This window comes from Sciurus carolinensis, chromosome 1, assembly GCF_902686445.1.
Source record: "Sciurus carolinensis chromosome 1, mSciCar1.2, whole genome shotgun sequence".
In the NCBI taxonomy this organism is placed as follows: Eukaryota; Metazoa; Chordata; class Mammalia; order Rodentia; family Sciuridae; genus Sciurus; species Sciurus carolinensis.
This window is the reverse complement of record NC_062213.1, coordinates 156,224,704-156,241,175: the sequence shown is the minus strand read 5'-3', so window position 1 is coordinate 156,241,175 and position 16,472 is coordinate 156,224,704. Positions and strand designations below refer to the sequence as shown.

At 41.1% G+C, this 16,472-nt stretch overlaps 1 protein-coding gene across 6 annotated transcripts in view; it reads left to right on the top strand.

Moving 5' to 3' along the window:
* Window positions 1-16,472, top strand: part of Ak4 (adenylate kinase 4) — a 62,148-nt gene that overhangs the window by 21,230 nt on the left and 24,446 nt on the right. For all 6 annotated transcript variants that reach the window (XM_047556994.1, XM_047556964.1, XM_047557002.1 and 3 more), the window contains exon 3: window positions 13,979-14,098. In XM_047556994.1, the coding sequence (XP_047412950.1) occupies window positions 13,979-14,098 (120 nt within the window). The remainder of the gene's footprint in view (window positions 1-13,978; window positions 14,099-16,472) is intronic.

Genomic DNA, 16,472 nt, shown 5'->3' with positions numbered 1-16,472 from the left:
TCCTCTTGATATAGTTCTCCAAGAGAACCTTGCCAGAAAGTTCAGGGAAGGGAGGGGAAAATGAGAGCGAGAGAAAGGCTGTGTCATGGGCAGCAACAGCCATCCATCCTGTCTGAGCAGATGGCACTGGAGGAGAACAGCGGCTGATCTGCAGCCAAGATCCTGCTCGGGGAGGCAGCCACAAGGTGCAGGGCGCATCTGCTCCATGCTCCGGGCCTTCTGTGACAGAGAGGGATGGCTTTTTGTGTTGCTTTAAAAGTGAAATTCCTGTCTTCTGAGTAGGGCTGGTAATTGGACTGTGATCAGGTTACAGGGAGGCTATTCTGTGTTTTTTTTTTTTTCAGAGAAAATCTAGAGAGCCCAGGAGATTCGAAGTGTAATCCTACTCCTCAGGGCTGCCAGTGCCTGGTATGGTGGATACCACGGCCGATTTGCAGACCGTGATCCTGAAAAGATGGTTAAATACTCTGGGTCTGAAATTCTTCTGAGTTTTGGCAAACCTTTCAGATTACTTGCCTTTTCCCTACTTGTTCCTTTGCCCAACTTCTGCTGCTTCCATCCCAATCTGCCTTTCTGTCCCCTGCTGATTATGTAAGGCAGTGTGTGGTACTACGCCAGATGTTCATGGTGTGTTTATAAGTGCTTGTGTTCTGATTCTGGGCCAAGAAAATACTCCTGACATAGGACATCTAAAATGTGTTGGCTTATGAAACTCCAGTAATCTCTTGGATATCCTTGGTGCTTGGATGTTGGATCACCTTCCTTCTCAGTCACGCCAGCCCCTCCCCCGCCCACAGTCATGGCTGTTGTCCATGCATCTTTGTACCTTGGCTATTATAGGAACATATCCACTGCCAGCACATTTTTGGACCCAGAATACAAAATTAAAGTAAGTGAATGTAAATAGCCGGTCTGACTAGGGAGATAAGAGGAAAGAGACCTAATGAAGCACTGGCCCTTAACTCCTCTAGGCAGGTGGTTCAGGCCTAAGTTCTGGTCCTGACTACTTGACACCCAGATGTGTATAATCAGTGTGTTGACTGCTCATGAAAACCAGTACTCTGTTTAGCCTTTAATGGTCCTCTTCTCAGGGCAGCTGGAACCTCAGTGGATGAAAAGCAATTGCTGTGGTTCGATGAATGCTGGGGGACTAGTCCCCTACCCTGTCATATGAGAACCCAAGGCCAGGTATAGGGAATTGAAATTCACACTAAGGTAGTAGGCAGAAGGGTCCAACTCTCATGAAGATGTGGAACTTGAAGTGGTGATAAGTGAAGCACACGGATGTGCTTAGTCATGTGAGCAGTGAGTGGAAGCAGAGTTATACCCCAAGGGTATAACTGGTGGCCATTCCCCATGTCTTGTTTGTTCTTTGCCTCCTTATAAAGCCATTCCAATGCAGTTCGAGGAACAAAAAAAAAAAAAAAAAGCCATTCCGATGTTAAAAGGTATTGTCTTTTGAAAAGGTGCTGATGTTGAAAAGTGACTCACACCACAAGTTCTTAAGATTAGTGATAGAGAGATGCATGTTTGAACTTGACATAAATTTGGGATCATAGGTTAAAAAATAATTTTTCACTTATTTTTAACTAATTTTGAAATGGGGGATAAATGATTACAAAGATCTAGATAATGTTTGAATATCCCAGGGGATAATCAATTACACAGCAGATTTGAACAACTTTCAGAATAATTTTTAAATTATTAAAAATTTAAATGCCAAGAATAATTTTTCCCATCATGAGCTACAGTGGAGCAAAATGCTAATGGGGAGATGTTGGGGCCTGTGGTCAGTGAGTGTCGTGATCTCGTGGGCATCTTAGTCTTATGAACAAAAGTGAATAATCAAAAGTCTTTATGGTTCCAAAAATCTTAAATTATTTTGAAAGTTATGCTTATACCTTTGTCACCTTCTTCAGAAAAAGATTACAAGTCCCTATCAATTTGTGATTTATTAGGAAACCCTTAGGATAGAGCTTATCTGTCACAGGCAGCTGGAAGAGACAGCTTGAAGAAAGGCAGCTGTAGTTTTGGTGTTCTTACCTAGTATAACTCTCACTTGGGGCAGCTGCATGTTAGTTTGAAAATGGTAAGTTGCTTCCTTAACACTAAACTTCCTGTTCTGATAGAGAATACTTTGGAGTCTTAATCACCAATCTTTTAGGTTGACTCATATGCATTTTTGGGGTGTTTAAGAACGTCAGATAACTTTAGGAAGAGCAAGCACCTACTTGTAGGGACAGATCCTTTTCTTGTTTAGAGGTCAGGCTTGATATCCAAATGCAAGGAGTGGTAATGATCTTTCTAAATTGATTTGAATAGACTGAAGCAGTCTTTGTGAGAACCACTGCCTAACATGTGCTAACTGTCCATGTGTGTAGTCTAATCAGGTAATAGAATGCTTTGCTTAATTCAATAACCTGTTTTTCTCAGTTATTCCAGGCTTCTTATAGAATTAGACTATAATGTAACATTTAAAGAAACTATTCACATAATGTTTGATTCTTATTTTGTGAATGTGAAGGCTTTTTAGAGTCTTAATTGTCTTAAAGTCGTGACTAGTCCTCAGGTCTATTGGACAGTACAATAGATATGGCAAGGGGTATAATGAGAAGAAATTTCATTTAGTAGTTTGTGGGCCCTGTGAATGGAAGGGTGTAGAGTTTAGAGCTGTCAAGTAGAGTGGCTCTTATTGATAAAATAAGGTAGTCTCTGGCCCCAGGGGGAGTATAATATGGCATGTAGGGTTTGTGAACAACTCCATTCAACAAGAGTGACATGTCCAGTGAAAGTTCAGTGCCTCCCCAGGTGATTGTGCAGATGTGTGATCTGTTGGAGCACTTGACTGACAGGATTGTAGGGATTGCAGCCAGTGCTGTCCTGCCCACTGAGCTGTGTTCTCTGGGACAGAGCTGTGTCTGCCTGGAAGAACAGCATCTTCTGGACATGTGTGTGTGGGCACAGCACACTTGTCCAGTGGGACGCCCTAGGCCTTCTCTACCCAAGGGGAAGTCTCTTTCTGGTCTGAACAGATATATTGCGGGCACTAACTTCAGCCTGGTTGCTGGTGGATCATGGAGAAGAAGGGATTCCTCCTGCTCTGTGGTAAGAGGAGAGGAGATATCAGGGAATCATCAGGGAAAGCTTCTTAGCTGTTTTTCAGTCATGACCTTGGAGTACAGGTGATACTGACCAGTGGGAAATGGGAGACTGAGTGGGTGTGTGTAGGTGGGAGGATGCATGCCCATGAGGGGCTGGTGCACGTGTGACTTGAAGGGTAGTTCTTCAGTCAACGTTTTTGCTAGCTCTTCAAAAGCCCAACTCCAGGCCTGGCAGCTTTCTTGGGACCTGAGGTCAGATTGTATCCCTGCCTGGATCACACTTACAGGTAGCCCTGCCTCCTTCTCTTCCCTGTCTTTCCTCTGAGTCTGTAGCAGGCTTGACTTTCCACTTGGTAGAGACAGGTTATCCTGTAAGTTGTCCATACAGGAAATGATGGGAGATGAGATTTGAGAATAGTTCTGGGCTGACCCCGAGAGATTCTGAATGCCATCCCTAGGACATGTCATTTTTGTAGGCTATGGAACACATTGGTGTTGGAAAAGAAGTGATTTGTGCCAACTTATATTTTAGGAAGATCCCTGTGATCCCCATTGGAGATATGTGGACAGGGACGAGGGAAAGACCCTTGAAGGGAGTAGAGGAGGCTGACTCAATAGGTGGTGCAAAATTGCAGGGTGCTTAGTTTGGAAGGACACAGCTGCCAGGAACACATGCTGTAAGTTTCTTATTTATTAAGTCAGAGAGCCAGTACTGCAGGGAACTGAGAAGGATATTTCCCCACAGGGCACTTCACCACCAGTAATACTCAGTTCACACGGAGGCTCACTGCTCACCGTGCCCCGTCCCTTCCTTACAGGTGTTTGCTTCAAAGCCTTCCAGAAGAGTGCACTCACTTTTGGAATGTTTGTGTCCAGGGACATGCTCACACCCCTTGGACAGTGCAGAATAAGTTAAGAAAATACTCTGCCAAACTGCTTGAGTTCAAGTACAGCTCTATCACTTATGGAATTAATTTGGGCAAACTACGTAACCTCTGTGTGCTTTAGTTTTCTCTTCTCAGAGGTGGGGAATGAGTACCACTGGCCTAATCCATGCTTGTGAAGATTAAATGACTTCATGTATATAAACTGCCCAAAACAGCCCTTGGCACGTAGGAGAAATACTTATTATCTCTATGTCCTTGAAAGGAATTTGCAAAGCAGCATCATTCCAAGTCCCAGATACATAAGAATCATGTACAACTATCAAGATAACACTAGGTGGTATCATTCCTATTTTATAGACAAGGAAACTGAGGTACCATCTTGAAGGAGGCAAAAAATTTACAATATGACCAAAGTCTTCAAACTTTACATGGCTGTACTGGAATTTGAACCCACGCTTCCTAGCTCTAAAATGTCTGTTGTTTTTTTGTTTGTTTTTTGATACCAGGGATTAAACTCAGGGACTCTTTACCACAGGGCTACACCCCTAGCCCTTTTAATTTTTTTTTATTTTGAGACAGGGTCTTATGAAATTGACCTTGCTAAGTTGGTGATGCTGGCCTCAAACTTGTAATGATGCTCAGCCTCCACTGTCACTGGGATTACAAGTGTGTGCCACTGCACCAGGCTAAAATGTATGTTCTTAGCCACTACTCTAGATTGAGAAGTTCCTTCACAGTTACCAGTAGTAAGTGTCAGGGAGGGATTTAAAACTGCCTTTTTGGTATGGAGGAAAAGAGCCTGGCTTTGAGCAAGGCCAATTGAAGGGTGGCTCTTGGACATCTGAAATGACTCATTTGCATAAGTGCCAAAATGCCTTGAATTTAAGAATTTCATATGTATAATTTCATATATATATAATTTTTGTCCTGGAAATTGAACCCAGGGGTGCTTTACCACTAAATGACATCCCCGGTCTTTTCTATTTTATTTTGAGACAGGGTCCCCAAAGTTGCTGAGAGAATCACAAAGTTGCTTCAACTGGCCTGGAACTTGTGATCCTCCTGCCTCAGTCTTCTGAGTTGCTGAGTTTATAGGCGTGTACCAACACACCTAACTGTCATCTGTTTTTTAACCAAGATTTTTAAAAGCATATTTTCTTATGAGGAGAGATTCATAAAAGTGATATTAAGGATAAACAGTTTATAGGATGAATTTTTCCTTGGGAAAAATTTTTTTTCCAAGTAATTTCTTCAGTGCTAAAATATTCTCGCAGACTGAGGAATAAAGAACTTATAGTTCAGAATCACAAAGCTGTAGTTCATTGTTGATCAGGCCTCTTGGCTTTTGTTTTTTGTTTTTTGTTTTTTTTTTTGGTGTGTGTGTTTTGACATGATCAACACTTTTTGGAAAAGAGGTGGTACTGGGGAAACAGTTTCTCTTTATTCTATTCCCTCCACAATGTCTGATAGGTAGGGTAGGGCTGCCTTATGAGGGAATCGGGCTCTATTCAGGGGTCTTTCACTCTCAGCATTTTCTAGTTTCAACAATGAAAAGAACATTGAGTAATTATCTGTTTCTGGTGACTTAGACAGGCATCTTGGGAATTTGCTGTTCTATGAACAATGGTCCAGCTCTGTCGTCTGTATTCAATTTGCCCTCACTTGATCAGAACAAAAAGAGGATATGGGTATGTATATGTGTGATTTAAAGGATAGCAGCTGTGTATCCACCACCCAGCCAAGAAATAAAACATTACCAGTATCTTTGAAGCCCCATCTGTCCTTTCTCCTTCTCCCTACTCAGGCCAATCATCTTACATCATGTGGTAATTGTTCTCTTGCTTTACTGTATACTTTGTCACATGTGTGTATCCCTCAACATAACACTAAATTAGTCTGTTCTAGAATTTTATATGAATGGATATATATATATATATATATAAATGGATATATATATATATATATATATTTTTTTTTTTTTTTTTTTTTGTACTGGGGATTGAACCCAGGAGTGCTTAACCACTGAGTCACATCCCCATCCCTTTTTAAATATTTTATTTAGAGACAGGATCTCACTAAGTTGCTTAGGGCCTCAATAAGTTGCTGAGGCTGGCTTTGAACTTGTGATCCTTCTGCCTTAGTCTCCTAAGCTGCTGGGATTACAGGTGTGCACCCCAGTGCCTGGTGAATAGGTATATTTTTTAGGCAGAAAAATAGACTTGAATTTTCATTGTTTGTATTTGGGTGTGTCAGTAAAGTATAGGAGAGTATTACTTTATCTTGACTTTGATTTGAAAGTAGGCCAGATTGTCAATTTTTGGTGCCTGCCAGAGCCATCAAAAACAGGTAAAAGGACTGGGAGTATAGCTCAGTTGGTAGAGTGCTTGCCTTGCAAGCACAAGGCCCCTGGGTTCAGTCCCCAGTACCACAAAAACAAACAAACAAACAAACAGGTAACAACTTCTGATGCTCCCTGGTTTGGTTTCTCTGACCTTAGCAAAATGTGCCATAGCCAGGTACAGAGTAGTTGCTTAGTAAATCTTTCTTTCTTTCTTTCTTTCTTTCTTTCTTTCTTTCTTTCTTTCTTTCTTTCTTTCTTTCTTTCTTTCTTTCCTTTCTTTCTTTCTTTCTTTCTTTCTTTCTTTCTTTCTTTCTTTCTTTCTTTCTTTCGTCTTTTTTTTTTTTTTGCACCTAGGATTGAACCACTGAGCCACATTCTCAGCCCTTTTTTTAAAAAAAAATATATATATATTTTATTTTGAGACAGGGTCTAAGTTACTTAGGGCCTCGCTAAGTTGCTAAGGCTGGCTTTGAACTCATGATCCTCCTACCTCATCCTTCGGAGTTGCTGAGATTGCAGGCGTGTGCCACAGCACCCAGCTCAGTAAATATTTTTTGAATCAATGACTTAATTGTAATAGCAAGGCCAATGAATCTCATTTGTCATGACAGCATCCTTGTCATTGTTTTTGATATGTCTTTGTAGTGGAACTGAAAATGAAGTACTAGGGGTTAGTGTTAGGGTTAGAGTTAGGGTTAGGGAGGGGGGCAAGAATGGAGGAAGGAAGGACTGTATAGAGGGAAAAGAGGGGTGGGAGGGGTGGGGGGAAGGGAAAAAATAACAGAATGAATCAAACAACATTACCCTATATGAATTTATGATTACACAAATGGTATGCCTTTACGCCATGTACAAACAGAGAAACAACATGTATCCCATTTGTTTACAAAAAAAAAAAAAAAAAAGAAAAAAGAAAATGAAGTACTAGCTGGGGAAGACATATCCCAGTGTGATATTTTAATTTTGCTTACACATTAGTGGTTGTAGTATTTGTAAATGAATCTAGTTGTTCTGTTATGAGTAGCTGCCTTGGCGATAAAAGACCCAGTTAGCCTGGCCCTGTGGGGAAGTGAATGGAATTGGAAGGAATGGCCAGTCTTTAAGTGCATATTGCACATCTGCTTGTTTCCGACCCTCTTCACCCTACATCAGTGATGCACAAGAGAGACACCATCCCTACTGTGTGGTGGGGAAGACTGACATGAGAAATAAAATGCAGATGTGCCGAGAGCTGCAGGTTGGAGGGCAAGATGCCCGAGGGCTTGTGCAGAGGAAGCTGAAGAGGAAGGAATGGCCCTCGTGCTGGAGAGTGGAGATGGGGTGGAGGCCGTGACTAAAGGAAATAGCCCTGCGGATGTACCCAGGGACAGATCTTGGAGGGACTTGGAAGCTACTGCATGGACTGTGGAATGCTTTGAAGCAGGGGTGTGATGTAATCAGATGTGCAAGTGAGACCACTCTGACTCCACGGTAGAAATGATGTCTTGAGATGGGGAGGAGGGGAGAGAGGTCATGTTAAAAGGAAGCCACTGAATACTAAATCTTATCTTTTGAAGCTTAGCCTTAATGGGAAAATTGTCTTGCGATTTATAAGAGAGGCAGAATGACATTTAGGATTCCAGTAGCCTGATTAGGAACCCTCTTTTTGAAACTGCTTATTTTCTGAATCGAACTTGTGTGTGCTTAATCCTCAGGTCTGTTCCCCTCCTTGGTGAGCTTCTTGAGGATGCTCTCATTTGCACCCGCAGTGCTCTGCATGGTGCCTGGCACACAGTGGTCGAGCAGAAAAGTGTGGACATATGATATGTTCAGAGGAGTTTTGCCTGTGGTTCTGAGTGATGGCAGCAACTTGGGATGGAGACAGTGGTCTGGAGTGACACAGGAGCTCTCATGGGTGCTGGCAAGGATGATTGCAAGCTGATTTCTGGCTTGTGATAGTCCTTGCTTTTATGCCACACAACATTGTCATCTTTGTGCTGGCAATTTCTGAGTTAGTTATTGAAAAATGTAAAGGGGAAGATAAGACAGATAAATATTCAAAATGAAATTTTAAAAAAAACCCTTAAGGGCTGGGGAGATAACTCAGTTGGTAGAGTTCTTGCCTTGCGAGCACAAGGCCCTGTGTTCAATCCCCAGCACTGCAAAAAAAAAAAAAAAAAAGACCCTTAAATTGTTAATAACATTTGATCCCAAAAGACTTTCTTTCCAGTTAATGTATTTTGCCTGATTACAGTGGACTTTTTTAAGGTCTCAATCCCACCTTTCTTAAAACAAATCTTTTAGTGATGGGGGTCTGGGTGGCTTTCTGTAACCGTGGACTAATATCGTAGAGACATAATACTTCCGTGCTCATGCCTTCATTTAGCTTGTGACAGATAAACCTATTCCTGTATCACAAGGCGTTTACATGCAACTCGATTGGCAATATAAGAGCTCTCTGTAACTTAATCATGATAATTACTGGTTATTTTTCTACCTAACACAGTAAAATTCCATCCAATTTTGCTATTGAGAGCTTTTGGTGGGTTGGCAATCCCTGTGTTTAGGCTCAAAGTTTTAGGACAGGCCTCATTCAACGTTGGAAAACCCCTATTTCATGATAGTAATCAGTCTTTTGCATTTTGGATCTTTCTGTATTTCTGTTTGGAAGTTATTTGGTATCTGCAGTGTTTAAGCTTTTTCTAAAGAAATCCCACCTCCTTATTAGCTTTTTTCGTTATTTAGAAAGATGCACTTTCTTTTTAACCAGTCTTAGAATAATTTTAAGTGTGGATCCAGGATCCTACCCTTCAGCAGGTGACAATATTTTATTTTTTATTTTTTGGTACAAGGGATTGAACTCAAGGACACCTAACCAGTTAGCCACATTGCCAGCCCTTTTTGATTTTTTTTTTTTTTTTTTTTTTTTTTTTTTTAATTTTAAGGCAGGGTCTCTCTAGGTTGCACACTGCCTGGTTAAGTTGCTGAGACTGGCTTTGAACTCGATCCTCCTGGCTTAGCCTCCCAAACCACTGGGGTTACAGGCGTGTGCCACCAGTGCCTGGTGACAGTGTTTTATCATAGCCTGTTAAGGTGAAAGTGTACAACTTTAACAAGAAGAATTTGAAGCTAATAAAATAATCTTATCCTGGAGGCATGAATTCTGGAGAGGTGACCCACTTGATAGACTCTCTTAAGTTCTATGTTATCTTAAGGTTTTAGTTTTGTTCTTATCTTAAATATACAATTTTATAGGTGGTCTTGAATTTGAAAATTTGTGTATTTTCTGATCCCGTTAGAAATTGAAAATGTATTTTTCAAGGAGATTATATATATTTGAATGTATATTTGGTAGTTATATAGAAGAGGTTATTAAGGTGCATTGCTACAAAATTTATTTTGTAAAATGGATGAAACATTGATTTTTCTAATATATACAGTGTTGGGGATGAAACTACACACATACAAACATGTACACACTCACAATATTGCTGGTTTATATAATCTTAAACAATCTTTCCCTTTCTGAAAAAAGTTTTTCTAGGGGTGTCTTTAATCATTAGTTTTATGTGGGTTTTTTTTTTTTTTTTTTTTTTTTTTTTGAGGGGGTGGGTGGTACTGGGTATTAAACCCAGGGAAACTATACAACTGAGCTAAAACCACCCCCCTCTTCTTTCTTTCTTTTTAAAGATAGGGTCTCACTAAATTGCTGTTCCAGGCTATTATTGGACTTGTGATTCTCCTGCCTCAGCCTCCTGAGTCTCTAGGAGTAGAGGCGTGCACCACCATACCAACCAGGTTTTCTGTTTAATATCATAAATACATGGATTTATTCTTGGTTGTTGTGAAGCTTGAAAAAAGGAATAGAAATCTGTTGGCCTATTACTGGCACCCTAAATTTTTGTTCATTTGTTTTGTAGTGCTGGAGATCAAATCCAGGTCTTCCTGTATACTAGGCAAGTGCTCTATCACTGAGCTCACCCCTAGCTCAACCTTAAATTGATTAAAGTTTATTTAAAAAATCTTCCTTGTGTTTTATGAATTGTGTGTGTGCATGTGTGTGTGTACACTAAGGATGTATAAGACATTGTGTTTGTTCACAGCCTGTCTTTGGAATGCTGTTTGGGAAATTGGAGCAGGTATCTGTTTTATCCAAACATGCTACCATTAACATTTAATGATAATGTTTTTTTCTTCCAAGTGAACTGACAAGGGCCAATGAAAAGTCAGTTTTCAGGAAGGAATAGGCTCTGTCTCCTGGACCAGGTGTTTTGCTATTATAATGATGTCTTCCCTGCAGAGGCAGATATTTTTAAATTCGCTTTGCTTTGGATGCTGGTTCTGTTTGTGTGGTGGAGGTTGAGAGATGTGTTGGAAGTCTGATTTCATGTCAGGTTAGTAGAACTTGTCTATCCTCCAGAGAGGAATCAGGCTGCCAGGCAGAGCTGGGAAAGTATGTCACACTTAAATATTTCTCTTAATTAGTAAATTGGGGTGAGGCAGCTCTGGAAGTCTGCCACGGGGTTAAACTTGGGGTTGCATGGTGTTAGGTAAACCTCAGATCCTCTCTAGGGGTGGACGAAGGTCCCCCTCCCTCCGTTGCCTCTGTTGTGTTCGTGTCGTCCTTTGCTTCTACCCTGCCACCCCAACCCAAGGTCTGTGGCCTGTTCAGACCTGTAAAGCCCTGCACTTACCTTAATATTTTGTGGTCATTTTGAAATTCTTAAAAATTTTCAGTTTGCAAAAGGCAACACAAATCTAAGTAGCTTCTCTTGATTTTGAGAGTGACGTTTCTAAAACTATCTCTTAAAGTCCTTCAAAGTCTACATTCAGGATCTCACCTTGTCTAGCCCCATCTCTTACTGGCATGCTTTTCAATGGTCACTGCTTGAAAATCCAGGGACTGATGGGGTTTCCTTTTCCTCATTTCCTCTACTTGATCAGCTTACTCTCTATTTGTGTTTTGAAATGGTGAAGAATTAAGACTGTGCTGCTGGCTGTGGTTGTAGGTAACTCAGTGATACAGCACTTGCCTCGTATGCATGAGGCTCTGGGTTTGATCCCCAGCACTGGGAGGGAGGGGGAAAAAACATCAAGAAGCATAAAAAATACCTAACAATCTGCCTCATCTAATTTCTCATCACACTTTGCTTGGTTCATATCTCCTTTGAAAAAGTTGCTATCTGGCAAAGTTGGGCCATATTTGATCTTTGGATACTAACCCTCTTTGGATAACTGTCCAGGAAGATCAGATTGATTTTTGTAAGGGTAAAAAAATTTATCTTCATGGTTGTTCATTTATTCATTCATGCATCAAATTTTTATGGGCATCCAAAACTTGTCAGGTTGTATTCTAAGCACAGAGGATATGATATTGAACAAAATACTTCATTCTTAACTCATTGAGCTGTTCTAGTTAGTCAAGGCAGAAAGTGAAGTAACAAATATATCAATATATGATGTATTTAAGATCTGGAATTGCAGAGAACAGTGCAAAGTGTGCATCTTAGTTGCTCACCTCAGATGTATACGTATTGTTTATATTCACCTTGAACTTGGGTGAATGGGACTAAAAAAAGAACTGGCCTGACCACTGCAGTGTAGGACAGCACAAAACTTGTCAGTTATTCTGTGTCTTTTCTGCTAGTGATTGTTTAGTCCAGGAATGTGAATATCACAAAGGTATTACGTTCACGTAAAAGCCTGTATGTAGACATTCACTGGAGCATTATTCATAATAGCTAAAAAGTAGAAGGGCTCAGGGTGTAGCCTAGTGGTAGCATATTTACCTAGCATCATGAGGCCCTCAATTTGATCCCCAGCACCATTAAAAAAAAGTAAAAACAACCCGAATGTGCATTAACTAATGTTATGTATAAAATATGGCAGAGTCAGACTTTGTACTATTATTCAAAGGAATAATAGTACAAAAAAGGAAGGCGCTACTGATACTAGCCCAGCATGTCTGGTAAGAATGAATGAACTTTGAAGACATTATGATAAGTGAAGGAATCCAGAAACAAAAGACCATGCATTATATGATTCTATTTATAAGAAATGCTCACAATAGGCAAATAAAGGTAGAAAGTCAATTAGTAGTTTTAGAGGGAGGTGTGTGCTGGAAGAGGGGTGAAGGGGAGTGCCTGCTCAATGGGTAGGAAGTTTTTTTCCTAGGGTGTAAAAATATTCTGAAATTAGGGAGCGATGATGTTACAGGGCATTGAGAATATACTAAAAGTCACTAAGTTGTACATTTTAAAATGGAAATGTTATGGTGTGTGAAAAAAGCTGTCTGAAGGTGACTATCTTGCCAGGATTCAAGGAAATAACACTTATAAAGTACCCAAAGCATAGTGCCTGGGACATAGTGTGTGCTCAGTTAACGGTGGTTATTGTTGCTTTTAGTCCATGTAACACTATCTCAATATCTGTAAGCTGGAACTTTTGTCCACAGCTACATCTCCAGAATATTACCTGATAACACACAATGCAGTCAACAATACTTTTGAATGAAAGTGACTCCTTAAAATTCCAGTTCAGCTACTTTCTCCTATACAGGGTTCTTTTTCTTGCAGCATGTTACTGAATGTGCATAGTTGGCCTTGTTTTGAGCTGCATGTCCAGTAGTAGCAATTCAATGATTTGGAGTCCTTTACTGAACATATTTCAGCACTTAACTTGGTGAGGAAATATAGGTTTAGTCTGGGGGAAGCAAAGCAAAGGCTCTACCAAATTTCAAGGTAAAAGTGGGGTCAAGATGATTCTTGGACTTTTTCCCAGCGATATAATTCTGCTTTGTGTTGTTATAAGAACTTAATTAGCTTGTGAGAATATGGTTCTTAAATGTTCATTATCAATTGCCTGGAGGACTTAATTTTTGTTAAAAATATTTGGTTCTGAGAAATACGCAGATTTCAACTGATAATTTGTCCTGCCGAAGTCAAGCCACAGTTTCTACATATACAAAATTGTTATATCACATTCAATTGGAAGCACTTTTTCCTCTGAAAGTGGTTTTTTAAAGATTCACGTCCATTTATGAGCTTGGCATCCCACTAATGCTGAGTTGCTTTTACAATTGCGTCATCAAGGTGCCATCTGCCTATTTGAGGCTCATGGAAGGAAATAAACCTGTTTATGTTACGTCATGCAGCATCTTTTTGAAGACCAGTGGAAATTTTCCCTTTGGTCTTTCTAAGAATGGTTGAGCTTCTCAGCTTCTTTCAGTCTTCATACCCCATGTGGTTGATCATCTGTCTTTGTTACCACAAAGTGCTGGGAGGCCCGAGGCCCAGTGTGTGGCTCACCCCTGGGAAGTCTCTGACGTCTCTGTAGCCTTCTTGTACCATCCTCCCCTCTTGACTCCAACTTTGTTTTCTACTCTTATTTTTTATCTTGGCCAATTCATATTTTTCCTTTTTCTCCTACTTTTTCTGGCTGTGCCTATTTCTAGAAGTTGCTTTTTATAATTCGTCAGGAGACAAATGGTTCAAAATAAGCAACCGCGCTGCCATTCTTGAAGCCAAGATTTGAAAACTATAGCAATTACCTTCAACTTTCCCTCCATATCAGGAAGGGTAAGCGAGAAGGTGAAGCTGTCAGAAAAGAATTCATAAGCTCTTTCCCCCTCTAGAAGCCTTCTTAGTGTCTCTTTAACTGTCTTTTAACAGAAGTTGGTGACGTGGCAAGGCAGTACCTGGAGAAAGGTCTTTTGGTTCCAGACCATGTGATCACACGCCTAATGATGTCAGAGCTGGAGCTCAGGAGCAGCCAACACTGGCTACTGGATGGTGAGTGGACTGGGGGTGAGCTGGATCTCCTGGTTATGGTTTCTTTGCATGCTCCCATAATTTTGAACATATTGGAAAGTGCTTTTCTTCCCTCTAAACTTTCTGTCATGCATTCAGCGTTAGAATTTTGGCAGCATAGAAACCCACTGTGAATCCTCTTAGTTCTCTGTTTCCAGACCCCTGTCACGAGAGTCCTGACTTGAAGCAACCTTTTGTGGGATTGTTAGTATTGTTCCAGTTTCCATGGTGCTCTGTTTCCATGACTCAGTCACCTTAAGTATACCTCATCTTAAATTCGAGGTTCTTTCATTTACCAGGAGCTGCACAAATCACAGCTATGAGTCACTAGTTTTCACCTGGCTGATTAACAGAGATAGAACATCTGCAAACCTTGTACTGAGTATGTAGGAAACAAGTACTGTCGAGCATCCCATGAGCAGCCTTCGGAGGGCAGTTTAGCGACATGTGTCCTTTTCCATCCTACAACTCTATTCTGTATTTCTGCCTAAAGACGCATCTTCAAGGTTGTTTATTTCAGCATTATTGGCAAATAGTAACACGCTGTCCCTGCTCTTGAGGGGCTTATATCCCAGGAGGTAAGTCATTTGTATAAAGAAGTACAAAGAACTAGTTCCTAAGCAAATCATATGGAGCAACTTTATGAAAAGAGTCATGAGTAGTGTCCTCAGGTGGGTGAATGGGAGTTGGGGAAAACAGATTTTTTTTTTTTTTTTTTTTTTTTTTTTTTTTTTGCATAGAGTCAATGTGTACAGTTTAAGAGGGCCACAAGTGTGTGTGTAGTATTTTCCTAAGCCTACCAGCAGAACGAGGCAGGGGAAATCTTCAGGAGTATAATCTTTGATTATGTACAAAAAGGGTGGGACTGGGAATTTCTGGTCACAGCGATCACTAAAGAATTGCTAAGTAGGGGTACAACATGATCAGGTTCATTTCCTGTTGAGCTGTGCAGGAGAGATGAGGTGCTGGAGCAGGAGGGAGAGTGGCAACTAGAAGCCAAATAAGATCCTTACAGTCACAGGACTAGTGGATATTGTAGGCCTGAATTTAAGCAGTGGTTGTGGGATGGAAAGGAAGCACCACATGGGCAAATGGACTGAGGAGGGAGATGGACAGGAGTCCTGAGTGGTATTGTGGGGCATTCTTCATTGTCATCTGGGCTTTTTGACGTCTGGCTGTCATCATCCTCTGAAAAGTCATGCTCACTTATCCAGACGCTGTACCTTTGACTCACTAAGGCGAGCTCCCCAATGCTTTCTGTGTGAACATTTGTCACCACTGATGAATTCTGTCTTTGTCATCACCTCACGGTCATTTCCATATTTTAAATTCTTTGTTAGGCTTTTCATCTTGTAACTGAACTTAGGTAGTTTCAGTGAACTTAAAGATCTATGTTAGCAAAGGATCATCTGTGATCACCTTTGCTTTGGAGATGATCATGGCACGTAGGTCCTGGTACCAGGCTGCACAACTTGAATCCCAGCTCTGCCTTTTCCTGGTTGTGTTTGACCTTGGGCAGGTCACCTCACCCATGCATCAGATTCCTCATAGAAAATGGATCAAGAAAGAGTTCTCATAAGGATGAAGTGAGTGAATACACATTAAGTGCTCAGCAGGGTGCTTGCCATACAGTTGGTGCCATGAGATCTGTCATTATTATTATCTATACTGGCTCGTGTGCAGGTCCAGAATTTTTCTGGGGGGAATGGGGAGTGATGACTTGAAGTATTATCTCAAAAATAATTTTAAAAATATTTAGCCGTTCAGTCAAAAAGTCAGATAGAGCCCTGGAAAGTTCTGCATCTCCTTCCAGTGCTTGCTCGTGCCATCACTGTGCCTCTCAGGGTGAATAACTGAAGTTCTTCTACATCACGGCCCTGTTTTTAGTGGAGTGCGTCAGTCTCCTAACTGATTTAGTTTGCTTCTTTCTCTTTGAAAGCCCATCTGGTCACTTTCAGTTATGATTTTTCTTTAAAGCTCTGGAAGCCATCCATTTGGCCAAGCCAGGAGTGTGAAGAATGACTAGTTCCTCCGTTTGGCTTTAAACTCCTTATGTTACAGGGCATGTGCTCGTGCGCTGCGGAGAACGTGCCTGTTGAGCGTGCTAAAGGTGATTGAATGTGGGAAGGTCAGGGAAGGAATTCTGGGTGGCGGGTGACTCATCATCAGGTCCATATGGCTGGAGAGGCATTGTGCTAAGGGTGGGTGGAAGGAGGAGAGTGGAACCAAGCCAGTGGAACACTGCAGGGCTGGAGGCGAGTGCTCTGGGGTTGGGACAGCTCTGTCCTTGCTAAGGGACTCAGCACTACCTTGTCTTCACAGTAGTTGGAGAAGAAATAATCTAGTGTTAGTGTGT